This window comes from Tasmannia lanceolata, unplaced genomic scaffold (genome assembly GCF_043159265.1).
Source record: "Tasmannia lanceolata isolate RefF3 unplaced genomic scaffold, GAP_Taslan_0.1 ptg000024l, whole genome shotgun sequence".
In the NCBI taxonomy this organism is placed as follows: domain Eukaryota; kingdom Viridiplantae; phylum Streptophyta; class Magnoliopsida; order Canellales; family Winteraceae; genus Tasmannia; species Tasmannia lanceolata.
The window spans coordinates 250,452-273,917 of record NW_027518701.1 but is presented as its reverse complement, the minus strand read 5'-3'; the positions used below and the strand labels follow the sequence as shown (position 1 = coordinate 273,917).

The window sequence follows — 23,466 nt, the reverse complement described above, 5'->3', positions numbered from 1 at the left end:
TGAACTTGAGCGAGCTTCCGACCCAAATTGACACCCTTTAGCAAGTTATTTGAGCATATAATAAGGGAAGTGATATATATTCTGCCCCTTTTATTCCTTGGGCCAGCCCCCTCTAGTATTCTTACAGTTGCAAATTGCAACACCCTATCTTCCACACTATATAAACGCCCTTGATATTCCACTGTGAACAACCCCGAGTGCCGTTATCAAAACAAGTCTAGTGTGACGTGGTGGTATTACTTAGGTGAGTATGACAAAAAGGCTCTGTAAAATACCTCAAAGAAAGCGCGGCAACTATGACCGGTGTCCGCCTTATCTGTAGCTCTCTCGCCGGAATTCCTCCACCGGAGAAACACCGGCCGTCCGGACAACGGGAGCAAAACCTAAAACCTCTACTTAAAACCCCTCGCAGAAATACCATATTCCTCACCATCCTCTCTCTCATTAAACCTCCTCCTCCCTCAAACGCCTTTACTCTCGGCATATGTAATTTCTCCTTCCTCTCTCTTCTCTTTCCCTAATCACCATTAACATCCCTAAATTGAAGCTTTTACTCTCTCTTTTATTGCAGCAGGACCTAAGGAATGGCTCAAAGAGCAGAAGAAGAAGGCTTCTAACTTCCTATTAGCTCCAATTGATGCCTCACGAAAGTCTCTCCGCACTGCTTTTCTCTTACTCTGTACGCTCTTTGTTGATGCCCTAATTTTCCTTCACATGATTTCTTTAGCTTTGATGCTTTTGAGCTGCTTCTTGTAGCGGGATCGGAATCGGAATCGGCGGGTGATGAGTTGGGAGAAGTTCAAAGGTTGGTGAGATCGGCGGCGAGAGACTGTGTTGTGCAGGAGAGGAATTCGTTCGTTGCGTTTCAAGCACGAACGGGAGTTGAGGTTTGGTTTCTTTTGGGGCTTAATGTGGAATGCTTTGTTAATATATTGCAATTGCTTTGTCAATTTTTGTCTGAGCTAGGCCTGTTAAAACTTTACAAGTTAAAAAGGAAGATAACAAAAAAAAATGAAGAAAAAGTTTTATCTTGTAACTTTTTTGGTCTGGGTGAAAGTGATAAATGTAAAAATAAATTTAAATAGTAATGATATTAGTAGGAGGAATGATAGATGCAAGGGCTCTCTTTATGCAAGGGCTAAAGAAGGGCCCTTGAATCGATCCACGTCATTAAGTGCAACCAAATTCACTTTCTCACCCAACTTTAATAATAACGTGGATCTATCATTCCTCTGTTAGTAGTAGTAGTAGTAGTAAAAATGCCCTGAATAATATCTTGGTAGAAGGTGAATATCTGAATGTCATTTGGTGGCTTAGAGGTTCACACCACCACGACCATCATCATCATCATCTGTGGAGATTCGATCATTTCTTTGCTGGGATGAAGGACTGGATGGCTTCCTCTTCGATGGGTTTCTTGCATGTTAAGAGATTTGCAAATGATTTTGCATATAGATTGGCTAGGGATGGGGTCATTAAGGAATCACTGGAAATTTTCTATTCGTTGCCCCCTTGAGTCTGAGTGATGTAGGACGGGAACAACTTCTACAACTCAACCATGAAAATATGATCAAACAATAGATATTTTAAGATTATCCATGAGTAAATCTAATTATGTAATCAATCTACACATATGCATGTAAATATCAAGAATTCCAAGAAGTCACAATTCTAACCAACGGGAAATTTCAGCAACCCCACTAAAGTGAATTCTAATCCAACTTACAAATCTCACAAGGTCTCAAAACAATTGCAATATGCCTATGGGGAAGATTTTGGACCTCAAATAGGACATTTGGGTAGGTTTCGTAGTATGCAGACAAAAGCTGGAAGGTTTTTGAAGGGTGCCGGGATGGTGTAGGTTATGGTGGTAGGAAATATGGGTGATAGGGATGAATAAAAATTAAGGGATTGGGTCCTAAAATAGGTGATTAGGTTAAATAAAAATTCCTACAAGATTTATGATAAGTTTGGATGGGTGTAGACGTATGCGAGAGGTAGTTGAAGGGTGCCGGGAAGGTGTAGAATTAGTTTTGGACAAAATGAAAGGAACACAAAGCATGAATGGGTTGGGATAGTGTTTCTAGGGTTGGAGAATTTTGGCAAGATGGGTTATGGGAGAAAAACTAAAAGAGAAGAGAGAAAAATAGTAAATCAATATATGACAAGTAATAAAAGTATGCTACTCATCTCAAGGCTTCACACTATGAGTTTCTTTGGCATCTCACCAAAGAAGAAGAAGAAGAAGATGAAAACCTTTTTTCCAAGAAGCTCTCCATAGCTGATAGCAAATGAAAATACAAACCCAAAATAAAGTATTTATATTAAACCAATAAAAAAACCCTATGTACCAAAGTCCCCTTTTCTAATGACTTAAAAGACATGCTCCCACTTAAAATCCTGTAATACATGTGTGGGGCCAATTTAAAACAACCATAACTCACATAACTTAAGTTATTTTGATGCAAAAGGCCCTATTACCCCCTATAACTAAAAAAAGACTCATAAAAGACTCTTTTGAGTTTTAACACCTTGAAACTAAAGAAAAAGTAAAAAAAAATGTCTTAAGTCTCAAAAGGGCCCGCATGATATATGAATCATCTCTGAAAATGTTTGTGGACCAATCAACATCTGAAATGTGTCTGCAACATCTGTGAATCATCTGTGCCGTCGGGTCGTCGATCTGAAACATCTGGATCAAACAATCTGGTCGTTCCTCCAGATCTAAGTCAACTCCCTATCCCTGTCTCCGCCGTCGCTGGTATACGTGAAATCCTGTGTCTGGATCCCCATCACTGAGTTTGTTGTTTCTCTTTTTCTGTACTGTGTTTTTGCTTCTTTTTCTTCTGTTGTCCTTCCTTTTCTGTATGGACTATCTCGGTCTCCTTGTTTATCAATAAAATTGTCATCATTCAAAAAAGAAAAAAAGTAGTAGAGTCAATTTTGCTCTTTCTCTTCCGAGTTGCAGCGGCAATTGGTGGTGCAACGAATAAGGTGGAGATCAAAAAACAGAAAAAATAGAGAAAAGGGTAAAATGGTCTTTTGCATTTGGACTATATGCCGTCCTACTTGGGTGAAAAGAATAGAAACTACCAACCATCTGTAAATTCAGACTAAAAATGTAATTTTTTTCATCTTATTCCTTTATTATTATCTATTACTAGTACTCTAATCATTATCATCGTTATTATTTTTAGGGGTGTTGCAGTCCAAATCCGGCTAGGTGCTTGAACAAGTCCTTCCTTGAGGCGCTCCGGGGTTTAGAAGGTCTCCAAAGGGGAAACCTGCGCTCAAATACAAAGGGTTAAGGCCGCCCGGATTTTGGGAACTCCAGGGGAACCCTTCGACACTCAAGTCAGCTCTGGAGGTAACATATAGAACTAAGCTAATAACAATGGCCGTACTTTGGCATCTCCTCCTCTTCCTCACTGAGAGTCGGTTTCCCTTTTTATCGATGGAGTTCCCTTAGGATGTGGGGATGTCATATGATCTTGGCGAGGGCCGGTGTTGGTGCCTTTGCCGGTGCCGCCGGTCTGCACAGCCTTTTTCAGGGTTGCTCTGACCATCGACTGGATGTTTCAAAGAGATGCCATGATTGGCAGTGATGCCGCTACTTCCCTAGGTTCATCGATGGCTCTTGATTGGCTAGTGGGGTGGCGTGTGACCTCTGGAGGTGCCTTGATGGAGAAGATTGTTGTGTTGGCTTGAAGGGATTATCATAGTTGGGGAGAGACGTGTCCCGCCATGCGGCTTCAAGTCTCTTGTGAGCTTAGGGGCCACATGACGCTGTGTGGTTGGTGCTTGATTTCGACCCCAACAAGGGGACTGGTATTCTCATTACATTATTTTGATAATGGAACTAATCCCTTTGTTTTACACTTGGATGTTGATAACATCTTGGCTATCGTATCAGCCATGCCATTATCAAAGTATGGTAGTGTGTTTATCCGTTCCCTATTTTTAGTATTTCACGAAAGGGTGGCTTGGGGTGCTATTCTGTATCTATAGATGGATAAGGCCTGCTTGGTAAGCGCTTTGCTGTAGCCAAGCTACCTTTGTACTGGTTCTCCGGACTTGGGCAAAGGAAAAAAGACCCACAGGTTCATATGAATTCAATGATACGGGAACGACCACGGTTTCATTATTCCATAGGGAACCTAGCCTAAAGTTGATCGGTTCTGGTTGTTCAAACGCAAAAGCCGAACATGAGGGTTGCGAGTCCCTCACCTCAAAACCTAGAAACTAAAAAGCCAGAAACCTCTTAAGAGGATTTGCAGGTGCCTAGCTTACTAGAACTGCTGTTGTGTTTTGCATAGAGTGAGAAAAAAGTGAAACTATCTTCATTTGATCTATAACACAAATGTGAAATGAACATACATTTTGGAGGGGCTAATATTAATAAGGTGTATTAGATCTATTTAGAGCACGCTAGACATCGCAAACTGTAGCTTATGAGGAGCATTGATGATGTTGAAATATCTATGATATTGAGTGTTTGGTAAAGTGGCAGGAAATCAGGGATGTGTTGGCTATAGCTGATGTTGGGTTGGTTTCGTTGATTGATGGGAGTTATAATAAAGCCATTTAGGGCATCTTTGGATAGCACCAAGATTGGCCCTTATTTGCGAATACGATTGTTTGGAGTTGGGCTTGAGCCTCTAGCTCAATGGTCAAGGTTTTGTTCTTCAACATGGAGGTCGGAGGCTCAATCCCAGCTTACCTACCAAAACAAAAGATTGTTTGGAGTTCATCTTATTTGTAAATGACACACTAAGTCCATTTTGGAAGCCATAATCTAAGACAGATATAAAACTATTTATAACCATTATTTGCATATAAGATTATATGCAAATAACTTAGTGGTATCCAAAGAGGCCCTTAGTTAATTGCTTAAGGGTGCATCTTGAAATTTTACTATTCACTGTACAAAATGATTTGTGTTCAAAAATTACAGTATGAGAAATGTTTTCTATAGATCATTGTGGCATTTGAAGTGATCTTAGACAATTGAAAACAGCACTGCTGTATGTGACAAGGGAGAGTGAGTGTTCCTTGAGCTCGTTCTATATACATTTGCCTTAGATGTGTAGGAAGTTGAACTTGCATCATTTGAGTTGTTCTTGTGAACCTAGGAGTGGGGCATTCAATATGCCGATCACAAATACAATAGATCTAATGAAATCAATATTACGGATCTATTTATCTAAATGGATCAAACCATGCAAATAAACTAGAATACAAAAGAAGGGATTATAAACTTATCTCTATCAGCCATGATAGTCATTGACCAGGCTGAATCTTCTATTTCTTCTCTGGTCTGCCTGATCTTTCATGGGGAAGTTCCCCTTTGGTCAGGTTCGATGGCAGCAAAGACCAACCCCTTCTTTTGAGGAAAAGACCCAGTAGAGTTCCACCCACAATAGAATTCTAATTGGCTTAATCCATTTAACCAACTACAATATCCATACCTATCAGATGTAGTTGATTGGGCTACCGATTACCCTTATACCCTTTATTGATCAGTTTGGTCAATGGGTAACTCCAATAATTTCACTCTTAATCTCATTCTTCAATCTAGACTGTCGATCATAGATCAATGATTGCCCACATAAGATCCTATAGTTCTATTGCCAAATTCGTCTCATGGTTCCTTTAATTCCTTTTTTAGCACAAGGAAATGCACATTCTGGAAGAGATTTGACATTCTTTTTTGAACTTGAGAAAAAAAATCAATGTCCAAACTAGTTGAAAAATAATTAGATGGCCTCTTGCAGTTGCAATCTTTGTAAGATTCTTACTATTATATTAATATATTTTTATTAGAGTAAAAATATGTTTTTTTTAATGGTTAGAGTAAAAATATGTTTCCCATTAATGTTTGGTCATTTTTTTTCTCTTTTTCCTTATGTCTCTTTTAAGGCATGTGGATGGGGGCTCAAATAGGTTTTGCTGAACCCTACATCTTTAGCATGCAAAATTGAATGCAATCATCTTGTGACTTAAATTCTATAAACCATATAATTTCTTTGTTTCTCAGGTTTGCACGTTTAGTTTGATTGTGAAGAATGCAGCCTCATTACTTGGTGATAAAGATCCTGTAAAGCTGGAAACCGAAGCTATGCTTGGTGATCTGATAAGGTAGATACTATTATCCTTTCATGCTTGTTTTAATTCAAAACTTTCTAGACTTCATAGTCTATATTGCTCACAGGTGCTTTTTTGCATGGCTAGGTGAATTTACCAAGGTCTGAAATTTCAGTTTTGGTATGCATGGTTGTCATTATATAAAATGAAAACATGTTGCTTTCATTTATAGATTTTAGTGGGAACCCTATAAAATCTCTTAAGTTTGTGGAAATGCATGCAAATGATGAAAATTTAAGATGACACTTCAAAAAATGCTAGAATAAGCACAAGTACACGGTTAGAAACCACACGTATGCAAAGCAATATAATGGTTGAACAAGATCAAATACCAAATGACATGCGTTATGTCTCGGCCTATGATTTGTAGACACGGACACGAGTGTGCGTGTCGGTATGGACATGGAGTGTCAAACACGGTGAACCCCTAAAATTTAGAAACGGGGACACGGCTAAAATAGAAAGTACATATAATCATGATTTGTAGACATAGATTCGTGTGCTGAGTTTTGACATGGACACGAGGTATCTGACATGACAACTCCTAAAAATCTAGAAATAGTGGCACACTCATATACGTACATACATAAAAAGTTACTGACACTTCTAGCAGTACATTTAAAAGTGTCTTAAGGAGTGTCGAAACGTGTGGACACGTCTGACACGACATGTGTGTCAGCAATAAATTCAAAGTGTCGACTAAATCATCGTTCTCCGACTTTCAGTCTGACAACCAGGTCTGTGTCGCACTTGTGGTTGTTATGAGGCAAGGCAAGTCAGCCAAGCAAGGTTGTGAGGCTTAAACTTACTGATGCAATATTTTTATAGGGAAATTGGTGGTCAAGTGTGGAGGCACAGGCTCTGTTCAATAAGTTGGCTTTAGAAAGTGAAAATACATGTAAGTGTGGATCCCGTCCGGAGGTCGTCCCCTTCCGTGACCCATGAGGGTGTGTGTTTCGATAGCGCCTTTGTCCATTGATTTTAAATATGATTGCCTTTCTCGTAAATTTGGGATAAAAATTCCAACTTAACGAAATAAACAACTAACCAGAGTCGCCACCTAGGTTAGGGCCTAGGACCCATGATTAACTCTGTAAAGTTGGTCTGCGATTTTGAGTTGGGTAAGTTATCTGGTTGCAAGAAGGGAAGGTGTTAGGCACCCTTCTTGCCCGGCAAAATCGGCCTTTTCCTTTTAAAAACTTTAATTACTTAAGTCAGAACTAAGAGGGATAAATGTGAGTTTTATTTTAGAAACCTAAAATATTACTAATGATTTGGCCGTTCACAGTTTAGACTCATGCGGGCCAGGAGTTGTTTTCCTAAATGCCTAGCTAGAATGCTTAAGTGCCTATGAGTGTGATTTGACGTTTTATGGAATTGATGATGATTTGGTTTAAGTTGAATTTGATTAATTGATTTGAGGTGAAGTGACCTATCTAATGCATTGGACCTAAGTTGTATTTTTAGTATTTTGTGAAGTTTGGGCTCTAAGAGTTCTATTGGGGAACCTAGAGTGAAATTCCTAAGTTTTAGAACCTAAAGCTTTTATGTTTTTGGAATTTAAAATTTTGAATTAGTGATTTTTCAATGAATGTAAGTTCTTAGGTTCTTTTAGATTTTTGAATTCTTTTAGAGAACTTAAGCACAAATAACTAAACATACAAACACTTATTCTAATCATGAAAGAAATAGAAACAAACAACCTAGCATGCGAATTCTAAGCATAGCAAGCAAGCAACATATTATTTCTAGCATGCACAGAAAAGAACTTACACTAAACATGCAAAAATGACTAAACATGTAATAACAAATAATAAAAGAAAGGGTTTTGGGAAAGGGATTGGGATGGTGACGAGGAAATGAGAAGTATGAAGAAGGGTGTGGGGGAACGAGAAGAAGGGAGAAAGGTGTGACTGAACTTGGTTTTGCCAAGTTGCCTACATACCCTGTGGTGGGGATCAAGCCACACGTAGTTCCGTTAGAGATTGGTGATATGCTTCAAAGGACTGAACATAAAGGAATCATCAATGGATTGAATTTAGGGACTCACAAGATGGGTTCATGAGATTTGATGCAGCTTGGCTAAAGATAGGGGTGCAACTCAGGTTGGAAACTAAAGGGTGCAACTCGGTTGGGATCATAGGGGTGCTACTTGGGTTGGCAAAACGGGGCATGACTCGGGTGAGTCATGGAATGCAACTCGGGTTGGGATTATAGGGGTGCTACTTGGGTTGGCAAAACGGGGGCATGACTCGGGTGAGTCATGGAATGCAATTCGGTTTGGGTTTAGGGTATGACTGGGTTTAAGGAGTAGGGGTGTGACTTGATTGGGTCAAAAGGGATTGACTCGGCTTGGGTTTTGGGTGTGTGTGCGCTGTTGAAATTCAGTGGATGTGCGACAAGTGTGATCAGATTGCACCATGGTATGGCCGGTCGAGTGATCTGTTGGGATGTGATGATGTGGTTATGGAACATGGTCATGGCGATGGCGATGGGTGGGTCATATAGTCATGATAGTAAGGGATGGGAACATGTGCACTGTTTGGCGTGGGGTGAACAAATATGGGATCGATATATTTGGGCTGGGTTATGTAATGTTGAATGATGATGGGATGAGAGAGTTGTCTGATGTGGATGGGTGGGAAGTTGGATGGTGCGGATGATCATGGATGGGGTTTGGGTTACACTAGAATGGCCGAATAGGTTGAACCAATGAGGACTTGAGCTGGATAAATTATGGAATTAGGTTGAGTTTGGGTTAAGCCGGGTTGGGGTTGAGTCGGGTCCAGGTTGATTGAGTTGGGTCAGGTTGGGGTCCGGGCTGACTCAGATTAGGTCCGGGTTGGACTGGGTTGACTTGGATTAGGATCGGGTTGGATTGGGTTGGGGTTGAGTCGGGTTAGGTTCGGGTTGGACCGAGTTGAGTCCAAATTGGATTGATGTGGCTTGGGTTGAACCGGGCGATGTTGAACCGACCGGGTGAACCGGTTGGATCGAGGTCCAAATTGGGTTCATTTGGGTTGGACCAAGTAGGTCCGGGTGGGTTGATTAGGCGAACACACACACAATGCCCGTTAAATCAAATGGGTAGATTGATCATATACACAATGCTTAAGTCAAAGCTTAGCATACATGGGTTTGAATTAGGAGATATGCACATAGTGCAAGGGTCTGGTCACACAACACTCGTATGGGTTTGGGGTTGGGAATAACATGCAAAGCATATTAAAGTGCACAGCACGTGTAAGACAATACATTACAGGCATAGACTTGAAGTTATTCATGAATAGCATGTAATAGGTAAATATAATGCACCGAGTGTATGGGTCTGGTCACACAGTACTTGTGTATTAATAATTCTATGCACAATGGGTTTCACTTTTCAACACATGCACACAGTACATAGGATTATTAGGCTTTGGGGTTTTTGGGTTCCAACACTACGGGTTTGGGGTTGCACCTAAGAAAAAGGCCGAACCGAATCATGGGATACATATGGGTTTGAGGTATTGAACTAAGAGATGTCAATTGAGAGGGGGAAAATAAAAGAAATAGAGGAAACCAAATTCAAACACAAATTTAATATGAACATAAAAACGAATTTTTGGTCTACCTCTTCCGGGGTTTGATGGCGATCCTTGCACTTTTTCTTGCAATCCGATGCGATCCAAGTGAATATTGAGAGGTGCTACCAAGATCAGTGGAAGTTGGCCAATGCTTTGAGAAGAGAATATTGGGTTTTTATCAAGATGGATTAAGGGGAGGGTGGCCAACTCAAGATTTGGATAGCAAGAACTTCGTAAAGTTCAGCTAACAATAGTCGCCGAACTCACAAAATGGGGAAGAAGATGCACGAATTTTGGGGAAGGATGAGAGCTTTAATTTTCGTGAGTATCCCCTCTAGGAAAGAATTGAGAGGTATTTATAGATTTTTGGGCACATTCCTACTCTCAATCGAATTCCTTAGGGAGACAGAATTTGCAAACTAAAAGACTTCTTTGATTGGTTGGAAAGGTTTGGATAGGAAGCAATCAAAATAGAAGGGAGAGATAGAGAGTAACTCACCCCTTGATCTTTGATCTAAGGATCATAAGAAAGTCTTTCTTTTCTTTCTTAAAAGAGATAAAGCTAGATCCCTTTAAAGTAGGCCCACTAGGTGAGAAATTAATGGGGAGAGAGAGAACTAGCCCACAAATCCAAAATGTGGAATGGATCCAAAAAATCTGGTACAATTCCCTACTTTTTGGGCCTAAAAAAAATTAAATACGTGAAATTCCCCTCCCCTTCAAGGTGACCGAATGTTTATTTTCTTTTTTTTATGGCCTCGGATAAGCATGCCCTCTTAGATTAAATTCTAATTGATAACAAGAGTTCAAATGATAAAAGAAGACTACCAGATTGTGTTTACTTTAGGAGAACTTTGAAAGTGTGTTGGTGGGGCCACACAAATAATCGAATGACCTTTCTCATGAATTCTTCTCCACATCAAATTCTCATTAGATAAATAGAATTTAAACAAAGAAATCCCATGGAGTTTTGTCCATATCGAAACTCAAATAGAGCACAAGTGGGTCCCACATATAATAATTGAACTCCAACAGATTCATATTACTTCAAGTCTCCTCTTTTTCAAACTGACCGAGTGAATAGTTTTTTTTTTATTATCAACTTTGCCACATCAATCCTTATCTTATTCAACCACTAATTGATAAAGTATATCTTGAGAGGGAAAATATACTCTCTTTTAGATGAGGATGAGACCCACGTAAGATGATCGAGCAATTAGATTGGAGAGAGAAAGAGAGTAGAGAGAGAGTCGGCTGGGAAGGGTGAAGAGAGAGAGAGAGAGAGAGAGAGAGAGAGAGAGAGAGAGAGAGAGAGAGAGAGAGAGAGAGAGAGAGAGAGAGAGTCGGTTGGGACTCTATTAAATGGATGGTTAGGATCATCCCATGGTATAGGGCTTACTCAAATGATTTCAACAAATTAATCGTTGAATGGTTCTGCTCATTTTATGGTGCGGACTGTTTAGTCCACTTCGAAAATTGTTAGACCCACCAAGTGAATAATTCGGATCATGCCATTGTATTCTCTTCACATGGGTGAGGGTCCACCTTGTTTTAAGGATTTTAACAAGTTAAAAGGTGAGCATACCTTTTGGATGGTTTGGATCATCCCTATAGTGTAGCAGCACCCTTCATTTTGTAAACATGGGTGAGGTCCTACCTTGTTTAATGATTTTAAAAGATGGGGACACAACTAGATGGTTCGGACCATTCTACGGTGTAGGCTGCACAATCTTGTATTTTTTTCAAAAGTACTTGTATGCCCACTTCATTGGGTGATCAAAACCGTCCACTTGCCGGGATAGGTCGTGCCTAGAAAATCATTTCCATGGACTATCTAAACCGCCCAATTGATGGGTTGCAATGTGAATTGGCTATGCCTCGCCAATTATTTTCATAGGATGATCCAAACCGTCCAGTTGATGGGCCACAACCTGAATGGGTGGTGTCCCCCCTTTAATCATTTGCATAGGATGATCTAGACCGTCCGATCAATGGGGCCCAACATAAATTGGTAGCACCTCGAAACCATTTCTATAGGGTGATATGGACTGTCCATTTGGCGAGTCACAATGTAAATTGGTCACGCCCCCTAAATTGCTTCCACGGGATGATCTGAACTGTTCATTTGATGCGTCATAGCATAAATGGGTTGTGCACCCAAATTACGTTCGTAGGATGATCCAAACACTCCAATTGAGGGGACACAACGCAAATTGGCCGCGTCTCGTAAATTGTTTCTGTGGGATGATCCCAACTGTCCATTTGATGGGCCACCTACATGGCTGAATTTTGGAAACATACAAAACGGTCTCCACTCTCTTACCAAATTCCACCCTTTTGGAATCTTGATTTTTCAAGGAAAAACCCCTTGGAAAATGATGGAGATTGGATGAAAAATAAAAGGAAAGCGAGGGAAAGTGAGGGAAAAACTGGGAATTGACTTGGACAATTAAAGTACTCATGAAACCGACCCAATATGATGAAAACTAATGAAATCCTTTGTTGCTCGATCATCTTACGTGGGTCTCATCCTCATCTAAAAGAGATCCTCACCTAAAAGAGAGCATATTTTCCCACTCAAGATATATTTTGTCAATTAGTGGTTGAATAAGATAAGAATTGTTGTGGCAAAGTTGATAAAAAAAAACTATTCACTCGGTCACTTTGAAAAGAGGAGACTTAAAATAATATGAATCTGTTGGAGTTCAATTATTATATGTGAGACCCGCTTGTGCTCTATTTTAGTTTCAGTATGGACGAAACTCCATGAGATTTCTTTTGTTGTTTAAATTCTATTTATCTAGTGAGAATTTGATGTGGAGGAAGATTCGTGAGAAAGGTCATTCGGTTATTTGTGTGGCCCCACCAACATACTTTCAAAGTTATCCTAAAGTAAACACAAAATGGTAGTCTTCTTTTATCATTTGATCTCTTGTTGTCAATTAGAATTTAATCTAAGAGGGCATGCTTATCCAAGGTCATAAAAAAAAGAAAATAAACATTCGGTCACCTTGAAGGGGAGGGAAATTTCACGTTTTTAATATTTTTTAGGCCCAAAAAGTAGGGAATTGTACCGGATTTTTGGGATCCATCGCACTTTTCGGATTTTGTGGGCTAGTTCTCTCTCTCCCTATTAATTTGTCACCTAGTGGGCCTACTTTAAAGGGATATAACTTTATCTCTTTTAAGAAAGAAAAGAAAGACTTTCTTATGATCCTTGGATCAAAGATCAAGGGGTGAGTTACTCTCTATCTCTCCCTCCTTTTTTGATTGCTTCTTATCCAAACCTTTCCAACCAATCAAAGAAGTCTTTTAGTTTGCAAATTCTATCTCCCTAAGGAATTTGATTGAGAGTAAGAATTTGCCAAAAAATCTATAAATACCTCTCAATTATTTCCTAGAGGGGACACTCACGAAAATTGAAGCTCTCATCCTTCCCCAAAATTCGTGCATCTTCTTTCCCTTTTTGTGAGCTCGGCTACCATTGTTAGCCGAACTTTACGAAATTCTTGCTATCCAAATCTTGGGTTGGCCCACCCCCTTCATCCCATCCCATAGCTCAAAGCCCATGAATCTATAGACCTCATCCACATCAGACCACACCATTCCATCTACAACTATGCCCATAGGTTCAATCGACCATATCATCCCTCATACCCTTTACATATCCCATATTCCTATTCAAGCCACCATCAGACCACCTCAACAAAGCCCCAACCGAGTAGCACAACCCAAACCAAACCGAGTTGCACCTTTTCCCTAGCCAAGTTGCATCCTGCAGCTAACCGGGTCACTCTAACCCCTCGCCCAAACCAAGTCGCGTCCCCATTCAATCGAGTCACCCAATCCCCAAACCCGAGCTGCATCCTTATGATTCCAAGCCAAGTAGCACCCCTATTCCCAACCCGAGTTGCACCTTTATGACTCCGACCGAGTCATAACCCCATTCCCAATTCCACACTCTTTCAACAGAACTACGTGTGGCTTGATCCCCACCACCGGGTACGTAGGCAACTTGGCACTCCCAAGTTCAGTCGTACCTTTCTTCTACCTCTTTCCTTTCCCACACCCTTCTTCTCGTTTGAGTTGCACCATTATGACTCCGACCGTGTCATACTCCCATCCCAATTCCACACTCTTTCAACGGAACTACGTGTTGTCTTGATCCCCCCACGGGGTGCGTAGGCAACTTGGCACCCCCAAGTTCAGTCGCACATTTCTTCTACCTCTTTTCTTTTCCACACCCTTCTTTTCGTTTGAGTTTCCTTTTCTAACAATTTCACTAGTTCAGAATTTCTGAACTAGTGTAGTAGAATTTAGAACAGGATTACTTTTTCCGATCAGAATTAAAACTTCTGCAACTGAAGCAGTTAGGTACTTGGGTTATCAGCTCCTTTCACCCACCATGAATTCTCTTTCCAGTGTCAACCACACTTTGATTAGCATTTGGTTTTAAGAAACTGGATATTTGATATACAGTTTGAGCAATGCAATCTTTCGCTATCTTGGTTCAATTCTACATAAGGAATGAGAGATTGAAGAGGATGTTAACCATAGATAAGAGCAGGTTGGTTGAAGTGGAAGCTTGCCTCAGGAGTTCTGTGCGACTGTAAAATCCCTACCAAGTTGATGGGAAAGTTTTATAAGACAGCTGTGAGGCCAGCCATGCTGTACGGCTCAGAATGTTGGGCCACCAAGAAGCAGCATGTGCATAAGATGAGTGTAGCGGAAATGCGAATGCTTAGATGGATGTGCGGCCACACAAGGCTAGATAGAAATAAAAATGAAGACATTCGTAAAAAGGTCGGGGTGGCTCCAATTGAGGAGAAGATGAGAGAGCACCGCTTAAGATGGTTTGGACATATCCAACGTAGGCCTTTGGATGCTCCGGTGAGAAGAGGCGACTCGTGCCAAATTGATGGAGTAAAAAGAGGTAGGGGCAGACCGAAAACAACTTGGGTAGAAACATTGAGGAAAGACTTGATAGCTAGGAACATAACAAAGAACTTGACCTTGGATAGGATAGAATGGAAGAAAATGATCCACGTAGAAGAACCCAACTAGAACCAGGATTAGAGCCGGGTAGATTCCTTTAACCTGCTTCATGAATTTTTTCTAAAGGATTCATTTAGCCGACCCCAACTAGTTTGGGACAAAGGCTTTGTTGAGTTGAGTTGAGTTTTGAGCAATGCACTAGTAGCCTCTGTTGTAGCAAATTCAAATGAGCGGACAATCAATTTTGATTCAACGGAGTAGTGAGTACAATGTTTAAATCTACTACACCTGATCAATAAGTCTCCAACTGATCTTTCTCTGACAGTGCTTGTCTACTAGTAGGCATTCACATCTTCAGCAACCAAACACATTACAGTTTAACACAGAGTAGATCCTCTTGAAAGATTTCAATGGCAATGTACAAGTCCATTCGTTTGCAAGGTTCTAACCCATACCAAGTCTCTGGGCATTAAACCTCATAAAGTTCATGTATAACACCACATGCTCCACCAAGAAACCACAATCTATAGCGGAATTCTGCGTTTAAAAATGTGCAGGATTGATTATTCTCAGTGGATGTAAAAGAACGAAAATCGAGTGACAGAATTTTTGCTCGAGACTTCAAAACCACGGGCTCAGACCCTTTGGAAGTTTTCCAAAAGGACCAAAACAAAATTTTCCATGGCATTCAATGATTTAAACATTCAATATGCAATAAATCCTAATCGCATGTAAACAATCTTCACAATCAGCCTCAATTCTATTAACAAACCATTCGTAATGTGGATTTGAACTCTAGATCCAGAGAACACTGTCCAATGACTGAATGTGAATGGAGATTTCAAACTAACAATCTCAAGCTCACTGGAATGAGTTAAAAAACAAACAATCCTTGAGAATTTTATCGATTCCCATCAATTCATGTTATGAGAGAGCCTGTAAGTAAAATCTGGCCTGGAATCCGGCGTTCAGAGGCTTATTTCGAGATTGAGGATCTGGAAGTTTCCAAGATCTGAATCACAACCTTTTTTTTTATTTTTTGGAAATTGACTTTTATCTATGATTTAGCTGACACTTTGAATTTATTGCTGACACACGTGTCCTGCTGTGTCCACCCCGACACCCATGTCGACACTCCTTTGGACACTTTTAAATGTATTGCTACAAGTGTTCAACTTAATGTGGGTGTGTGGACACATTTTTGTGCCATGTCAAGTGTGACATTCTGTTTTATTAGTGTATGTTGTGTTTACCTCTTTTGTTATAAACTCTTTTCTAGATCTTCTTTAGCTAATAGTTGTTGTTGCATCAAGTATACTTTCTATTTTAGCCGTGTTCCTGTTTCTATACCGTGTTAGACACTCCGTGTCCGTCTCGACACGCGACACTCGTGTCCATGTCCACAAATCAAAGACTTTTATTAATGATGAAAGACCCTAACCGGGGACAAGATGCCCCCCCACGGGCTCAGAAAATCCAACCCGAGAGCATTACAATAATATGAGAATCAATACAGAAGTATCTACCCATCCTCATTACCCATTACATTCCCTGGAATAATAATTCGCATAGAGTCCAATAAGACACCCTGTCTAGCCAACTCATTCGCCGATCGCCTTTTGTGTGTAATTGTGGGTTGAATCCGTCGCACTATGTCCCTGACTTTTGCAATGTAATTTTGCAGACACCAGGGCCCTTTTGAATTATCCGAAGCCCATGCAATCACATTAGACGAATCCCCTTCTACTATAAGGGTTATAGAGGAATAGCTTGAATACCATTTGATGCCGAATAGTAAAGCTCTTATTTACGCTTCCTTTGCATCACAATGACCTGTCGGTCCCGAGTAGGACATCACCATGCTCCCCCGTTCGTCACGTAGTACTCCGCCTATTCCAGCCATTCCTGGATTTTCGGCAGAGCTACCGTCAAAATTCAACTTCATCCAACCCGCCAAGGGGTTCTCCCATTTAGGCGTGATCTTAGTTGGTATCTTCCTTTCCCATATCTCTGCTTTCCAGTTCCTCAATATCTCTCCAATTCCATATGATACCCCTTTGATACTTTTGACCCATGATATAAGTTCAATCTTTACTTCGATTTGAATCACAGCCTTAGATGTCGGGATTCAACGAACAAATAAGATAGTTAAAAAAATATAAGATTTGAAAGAAGAGACTGACGAATTTCTGAACAAATTCATTTTGCTCATTAGCTTTTGCTACACAAGCAAAATGAACACAGCTCGTGTCTGTTCGTTCACTATTCCTGCCATGATTCTCTGAGATGCAATCGATTCTTGCAGAAACTACAAACAACAAGTAAATCACTTACTTGGCTTTAGATCTGGACCAAGATTAAGCAGAAAACTTCAAGAAGCACTCCTTGGATGAGACGTTCTTAAATCCATCCTTGAGAAGAGACGTTCTCTCACTCCTTGGACCCTCCCCTTTTAAGTTATTGGAAGGTTTATTGTTGGCTTCCTTCATTGCATTATCGATGACGGCATGGTCATCCAATCTCTTAGCATCAATATGTGCCACTGGAAGTTCCTGTAGTCGCCTCCTCTGGAGCTCCGCTTGAGCCCAAGTTTTCAATCCCTCCATGAATTGGAAGAGCTTGTCCTCCTTTAATATGCCCTCGATATCTAGCATCAACGTTGAGAACTGCTTCACACACTTTCTAATTGTCCTTGTGTGTTGGAGATGCCTTAGATTCTTCCGAGCAATGGACTCCACATTTTTGGGCAAGAACCGAACCTTCAGTTCTCACTCCAAGCCCTCCCAGGTATCAATCACGCTCTACCTTGCATGTATATCCTCGTAACGAGTTTGCCGCGACAGTTTGGCGTCCCCATGATCGTAGAAGTATTGTTCCATGTCAAACATGAAGTTCTGCAACTCCTTGCCATCACGTGCGCCCCCAAAGCATCGAGATTCTGGTTGTGGCATTATCAATGGCCCTCATGAGTAAATTCACTTGGCCAGTGAGACTTACGATTTGGGCTTGTAGGGCTTCAACTATACCCCTAGTCTCCTCGTTAAGGATCTCAACTGATTCAGGTAGATTGTATTGTTGAGTTGTGTCTTCAGCCGGCTTAGGTTCTCCTTGAACCCGACTGGACTCTGGGGGAAGAGTAGGGTGTGATTCACTCCTGCCATTCTCCATTTTCTTACGTGAGTGGTCGGTTCTGAAAATATTGCATATATAAGGATGAACATAAAGTCAACATTGAAATTGGCTTCTAAGGATATACCATACTAACATTATGCATTTATGGACAAGAGGATTTCAATTTAAGACCCTCAAGACTCTTTTTCAGTCATATCTTTCTTTTTGTTTCTTTCAGCCACTAGTGGCCTCATATTGTTGATTGATAAAAGTGTGTGGCTTTTCCATTAAAAAAAAAGAAGGGAAAATTACATTTACACCCCTCTAGTTTCTGACACATTCAACTCTAACCCTGACTTTCAAAACGTGACAAGTACACCCCCTCCGTCAACTGTCCGTCAGTTTAACCTGATGAAAAGACAGAAACTAACCATGGTTAATATTTTGAGGACAGAAATACCCTCATTTGCAGAGGGATTAGGGTTACGCCATTTCCCACTGCGGCCATCGCACCTCCGGCCACTGCCGCCATCGCCATCTCCGGCCGCCGCCGCCGCCTCCACCACAGACAATGAAACCCCACCCCATGGCCACATCAAACCCACATTTCAAGAAAAAAAACATTGATAAAAAAAAGCCCTAAATTATTAGGGTTTATGTGCAAATCATGATAATGGTGTGAATGAAGACAAATAAAACTCCTAAATCAAGAGTTTATGTTGATAAATAATCAACTAATTTTAATTTTTCAAGTCTGAAAACCCTAATTTTCAGTTGGGGAAGACGAGGGCATTTTGGTCATTTCCGCCTCGCCGTCTACTCCTTCACGTTAAAAAAACTTCAGGGGGTGTACTTGTCACGTTTTGAAAGTCAGGGTTAGTGTTGAATGTGTCAGAAACTAGAGGGGGTGTAAATGTAATTTCCCAAAAAAAATTTATAACCATTCAAAAAAAAAAAGGTGCAAGGGGCTTTGGTTCCTTTCTGCATGTAAGTTTTTTGTTGGATGATGCTAGCCTGAAAACTAGTCATGTGTGATGTGCTTTAAAACTTGGATGGTGAGATCAGCAAGAGTTTTCCATCCCGATCAATTAGAAGAATCCTAGCGAAGCAGATATGGCATTGCTCACTACCCTCTGGATTTCTATAGATTCCTTTGGACCTATTTTGTGGAGGGAGACTCGGCTAGTTCTTCTCCGGGTCCATGGCGGCTTACGAATGCCATCTTGGAGATTGTCAATTTATGCAATTTTCTCCCTCTCATTCATGTTCCCTGAAGCACCAATGAGATGGCAGACTCTAGCCTGGAGAGGGTTGTCAAACTCGAGCTCATGGTATGTTCTTTCTCAGTTTATGTTCTGACAGTTCATGGTTGTGATGTAAATATTTTATATCTGCTCGATGTTGCTGTTTTTTCCTTCTTGAGATTCTGGCTGCTCTGGGGTCTTTCACGTCATTCCAGTGTCTTCGAAATTTTCCAAGATAACCTAATATTTTAGGATTCCAAAATAACCATGCATGGGTATTAACTCTCCTCTGTACACTTGTTTTATGCCGAGAATCCTCCTCAAGTTGGAGTAGAAATTTTACAAGTTCATATAACCTGCCTTAGGGGTATTAAATTTTTAATATATAATGTCTTAGGGTGTATGAAAGTTACACGGGCAAACTGTGCAGATAAGAGAACTTTCCATTTTTGTAGCTTTGGTGAGGAATTGATTATTTGCCATTTCACCCACAGCACTGAAGTGTCAGAGATAGCTATGGTACCTTTGGTAAAATGTCACGAGAGCTACCTCAATGCTTTGATATCTTATGCACATGCTCTCTTTTTCACTTATTTTGATACTCATCTAGTAAACTGTAAATTGCTATCTACCCAGTCCCGGTTGAGGGCGTGGTTTTAAATACCAAAATTTCCACCGAAATTTCAGATTTCTGCCGGGACCGAAACTGAACTGTATACTGAAATTTTAAAAAGATTTACACCGAAATTTCCACCAAAATTTTCGTTTCGGCTGAGGCCGAAACCGAAATTTCAAACCTTGGTCGAGGGTTAGATGTAGACTTCCTCGTATCCAACCAGTCCCTGTCGAGGGTTAGATGTAGACTTCTTCATAGCTTAGTTTATCATTTTGTGTTTGTAGTCATGCGGCTTACATCATTAGACTTAAATCTTTCTAGAGGTTGGATCTCATCCTTGCAGCTTCTTGATTCTGTATTTCTCTCTTTCTTGCATGTGTAGTGAAATGCGCTCTTGAATTAATATGTTGGTTTTTCCACAAAGCTCTACATTTTAAGGAAATCTTGTGCTGTTGGTTGGGATTGTTGATATCAATTTTGTGCCACTTGTTTTTTATTTACTTCACAAAATCTGAAATTGTAGTTTCTAACAATTTCTGTGATTGTTAGTTTTGCATTTTTACTGGGAGTTCATATCTCCAAACCATATTTGGTTATTGGCATCTTTTTTTTATTGATGAGTGATGACTTAATTCTCATCACTGCAGATCATTTACTTTCCTCAATGGCGTGACAGAAAATAACAATCTGCAACTTGCTTCTAATAGGTATGCCTTTTCTCGTCCAATTCCACCTTTTTCTGGTTGACTTATTATCCGGATAACATTATTACTTACTTGACATTATAGATAGTAGTTCTTCATCATCATTATCTTGCTGGGTCCACTACCTCAGCTGAAATTATAATCAAAGGGCAATGATATATTCACCCCCTTTTCTTCCCGGGGCCAGCCCCTTGGTGTGTAAAAAGAGTAGTCATGAATTCATTAGGGGGGGGGGGGGGGGGGGGGGGGTAGTGGCCCAGGGAAGAAGAGGGGGCAAAGGCAAATATATCACTTCCCAACTGAAACGTTACATATGTGATTGTTGCAACAATTTGCTTAATAGTTTCAATTATTAATTCTAATGAATTTTGTTCAAGTTTAGATTTGTGTGGAACTTTCTGAAAGTTAAAAAGAAACGAAACAAAAAAGAAAACTCCCCGAAGGTTGAAGCCACGGTTCCTGTGAGACTGTTATAACTTATAGGCATCTTGATTGAAGCTTGACGGTGCTTGCATGACTATGTTTTCCTTGTGTTATTTAGTTCTGTTGAATGGATATTTCGCTTTGACCTTCATACTATATCCTAGACCATTCTGGGTTTTAAGATCTAGATTTCTACTTGTGGAGGCAGAGATTCCTATTGTGGGATTTATGAATTTAGATTGCAATGGCCAACTTATACTTTCCTTCTGAAATGTCTGTCAGTTCAGGCTACAATATGGCCATCGGCTTATCCGTTAAAACTCTCTTTTGTGCTGCAGACAAAAGGTGGAGGATGGGCTTATGGATACAATATCTTCTCTTGACAAATTTGAGCAGGGTATCAAGGACTGCCTTGGTGTGTGATTATTACTCCTAAACTATTCTGCCATGCATCATGCCTCAAAGGCATCTCAGATGTTGATTGTAGTGTTGGCATTAAGGGCCAACAGAAGTTAAGACTCATCTGTATGTGAGCCTTGTGCTCTCAACCTTTTTCATTCTTTGATTTCTCAAAACACCTGCAGGCCTTTTTTTGGCTTTTCCTGTCCTTTCTGTATGGTGCTTGTAAGATTGTAGTATTGTAAATTATTTACCTTGAAATCGGTTGAAATTTTATTTGTTGTCCATCATACACCCAAGTTATTACTGTGGCTTTTGTCCTTGTTTCAGAGGTTGGCATTTGCTTTGTAGCAATTACTTATTAGAGGGAGAGGGTGGCTGTGATTTGTTTTTCAAGAATACTAGGACCTCTTAAAATATACTGACAAAGTGAAACATCTAATGTGGGTTATATGAGGGTGGATTCTCATGGTCATTTGATATTGTTGCTTCTAGATTGTGATAATCTGAGGTGGAGTGGTGTGGACTATTCAAGAGGCCAGGTTGTAAGCAAGTGGTTTGGACTTTGGAATCTTTTTTGTAATTTTGTTTTTCATTCTATTCATGCTTTCCCACAGTGCTATATTGGTGAATGTTGGAGTTTTATTCACTTTTGTACAACGGGAGCCAGAATAATTTCGTGCATAGGCATTGCAGCCATATTCATAAATCGCGGTGCAATTTATATGGGAACTTTTAGTGATTGTTGAGCAGGTTTTCTTTTCGCACTATTATGGATACGGAAATAATTTAAAAGTTCTTGATAGATGTGTTTATCAAAATCAAATCCAATGAACCGATATATTTTATTTTATCTAAAAGATAAAAGATATATGATGGTTTTACATACTATATTAATGTGGTATAGTTGCAGAAGCTTGATTGCCATGGTTTCATCTTTGATTCTCTATTTGTGGCAGGTAAAGGCATGTTTAGTTCTGGATGAAGTATAACAGAAGCCTGTAGGCCCAATATATATTCCTACAACACACATTCAAACCATTATAGATGCCAACGTAAGGAACCATTCTCTTGGAGACTTGATTACAGGACTTCTTGTAGCATCTATTATTATTTTTTTGAATGGTTCTATTCATTAAATTATTCTCTCTTGTTACTAGTGGGATGACCTGTTTTTACGCTTTCATGCAATCACCAACTTTCGACTTGTTATTTGAAGTAGAGTACAAATCCAGTGCTTCCATGCAAGCACCAACTTACGACTTGTTATTTGAAGTTAGAGGAGTGCAAATCCAGCATAATTGGAAAAGGTAGTCTTAAGTTTTGATATTTTGCTTGGAATTTTGAATCCGGGCTCCCTTTATATTTAAGATACTTGTTTGAGACAGTGAAATGTTTAGCATGGCCATCATCCCCAAATTTGTTTGCCTTTATGTGCATTGTGTTTAGGGGTGGCAACGGCTCGGTTTCGGCTTGGTTTGACGTCCCCCAAACCGAACCATCCTACACTCCAAACCGAAACTGAACCGAATTGCTGAATGGCCAAACTGAACTGATTCATGAATTTCGGTTTCGGTTTCTCTCGGGGTGTAAAATAATTGGCCCCTTTCCACTCAAATCTCTCTTATGTCCTTCGTCATCCCATGACTGTGTATGGTTTCCCTGATTTTTTTCCATGGTTGTTAAGCATGCCTTTAGGCCCTGTTTGATATGTAGGAATTGTTTGAAGAAGTTAAGAAAATATTTTTTTTTATCCAAAATTTCTTTTTTTTTTCCCATTGCAAATAAAAAATACTAACTTGAACACCTGAGGAAGGAGGGCAAGGGCAAAAGCTTCAGAGAGGTGATGAGGGCAAGGGCAAAAGCTTCAGCGAGGTGAACACCCGAGATTCCGAGAAGGAGATGTGGACGAGGGTTTCAGACTTTCAGGCTTTCAAAGAGGAGACAAGAGGAAGAATCACTTTTTTTTCTCTATATCGTTGGGGTTTTCTCCACGACCTAATTTCTTAGAATGTACGATTCAGATCCTAATCTAAGGGCTGAGGCGAAATAGGCGGTACCTAATCACAAGTGTGTAGTCTGTGTAGAGAATCGAATGAAATAGGCACCCCTTCAATTTTCAAATGCCACCCCCATCACTATGTTTTGATACTTTTAGTGTTTCGGTTCGGCAAGGGTTCAAACAGAAACCGAACCGAACATCGGTTTGGTTCTACCGAACCGAAACCGAACCGAAATTTGAATTGGTTTGATTTACCCAAACC

The 23,466-nt window shown here is 40.2% G+C and overlaps 1 protein-coding gene across 5 annotated transcripts; it reads left to right on the top strand.

Moving 5' to 3' along the window:
- Positions 1-197: 197 nt before the first annotated feature.
- LOC143857184 (plasma membrane fusion protein) lies at positions 198-22,531 on the top strand. Of its 5 annotated transcripts, XR_013238500.1 has the most exons (8): positions 199-486; positions 572-679; positions 757-887; positions 6,038-6,138; positions 20,324-20,383; positions 21,142-21,218; positions 22,162-22,257; positions 22,363-22,531. XR_013238500.1 is itself a non-coding variant. In XM_077367572.1 (7 exons), the coding sequence occupies exons 1-7, from the start codon at positions 297-299 to the stop codon at positions 22,185-22,187; spliced, it is 693 nt and encodes a 230-aa protein (XP_077223687.1). In that variant the 5' UTR covers positions 199-296; the 3' UTR covers positions 22,188-22,361. The 5 variants fall into 5 exon arrangements, 2 of the variants coding, with proteins under 2 accessions (XP_077223687.1, XP_077223688.1); XR_013238501.1 differs by lacking the exons at positions 21,142-21,218; positions 22,363-22,531 and adding an exon at positions 18,882-19,147 and having other exon boundaries at positions 198-486; positions 22,162-22,361; XM_077367572.1 differs by lacking the exon at positions 22,363-22,531 and having other exon boundaries at positions 22,162-22,361.
- The last annotated feature ends 935 nt before the right edge of the window (positions 22,532-23,466 follow it).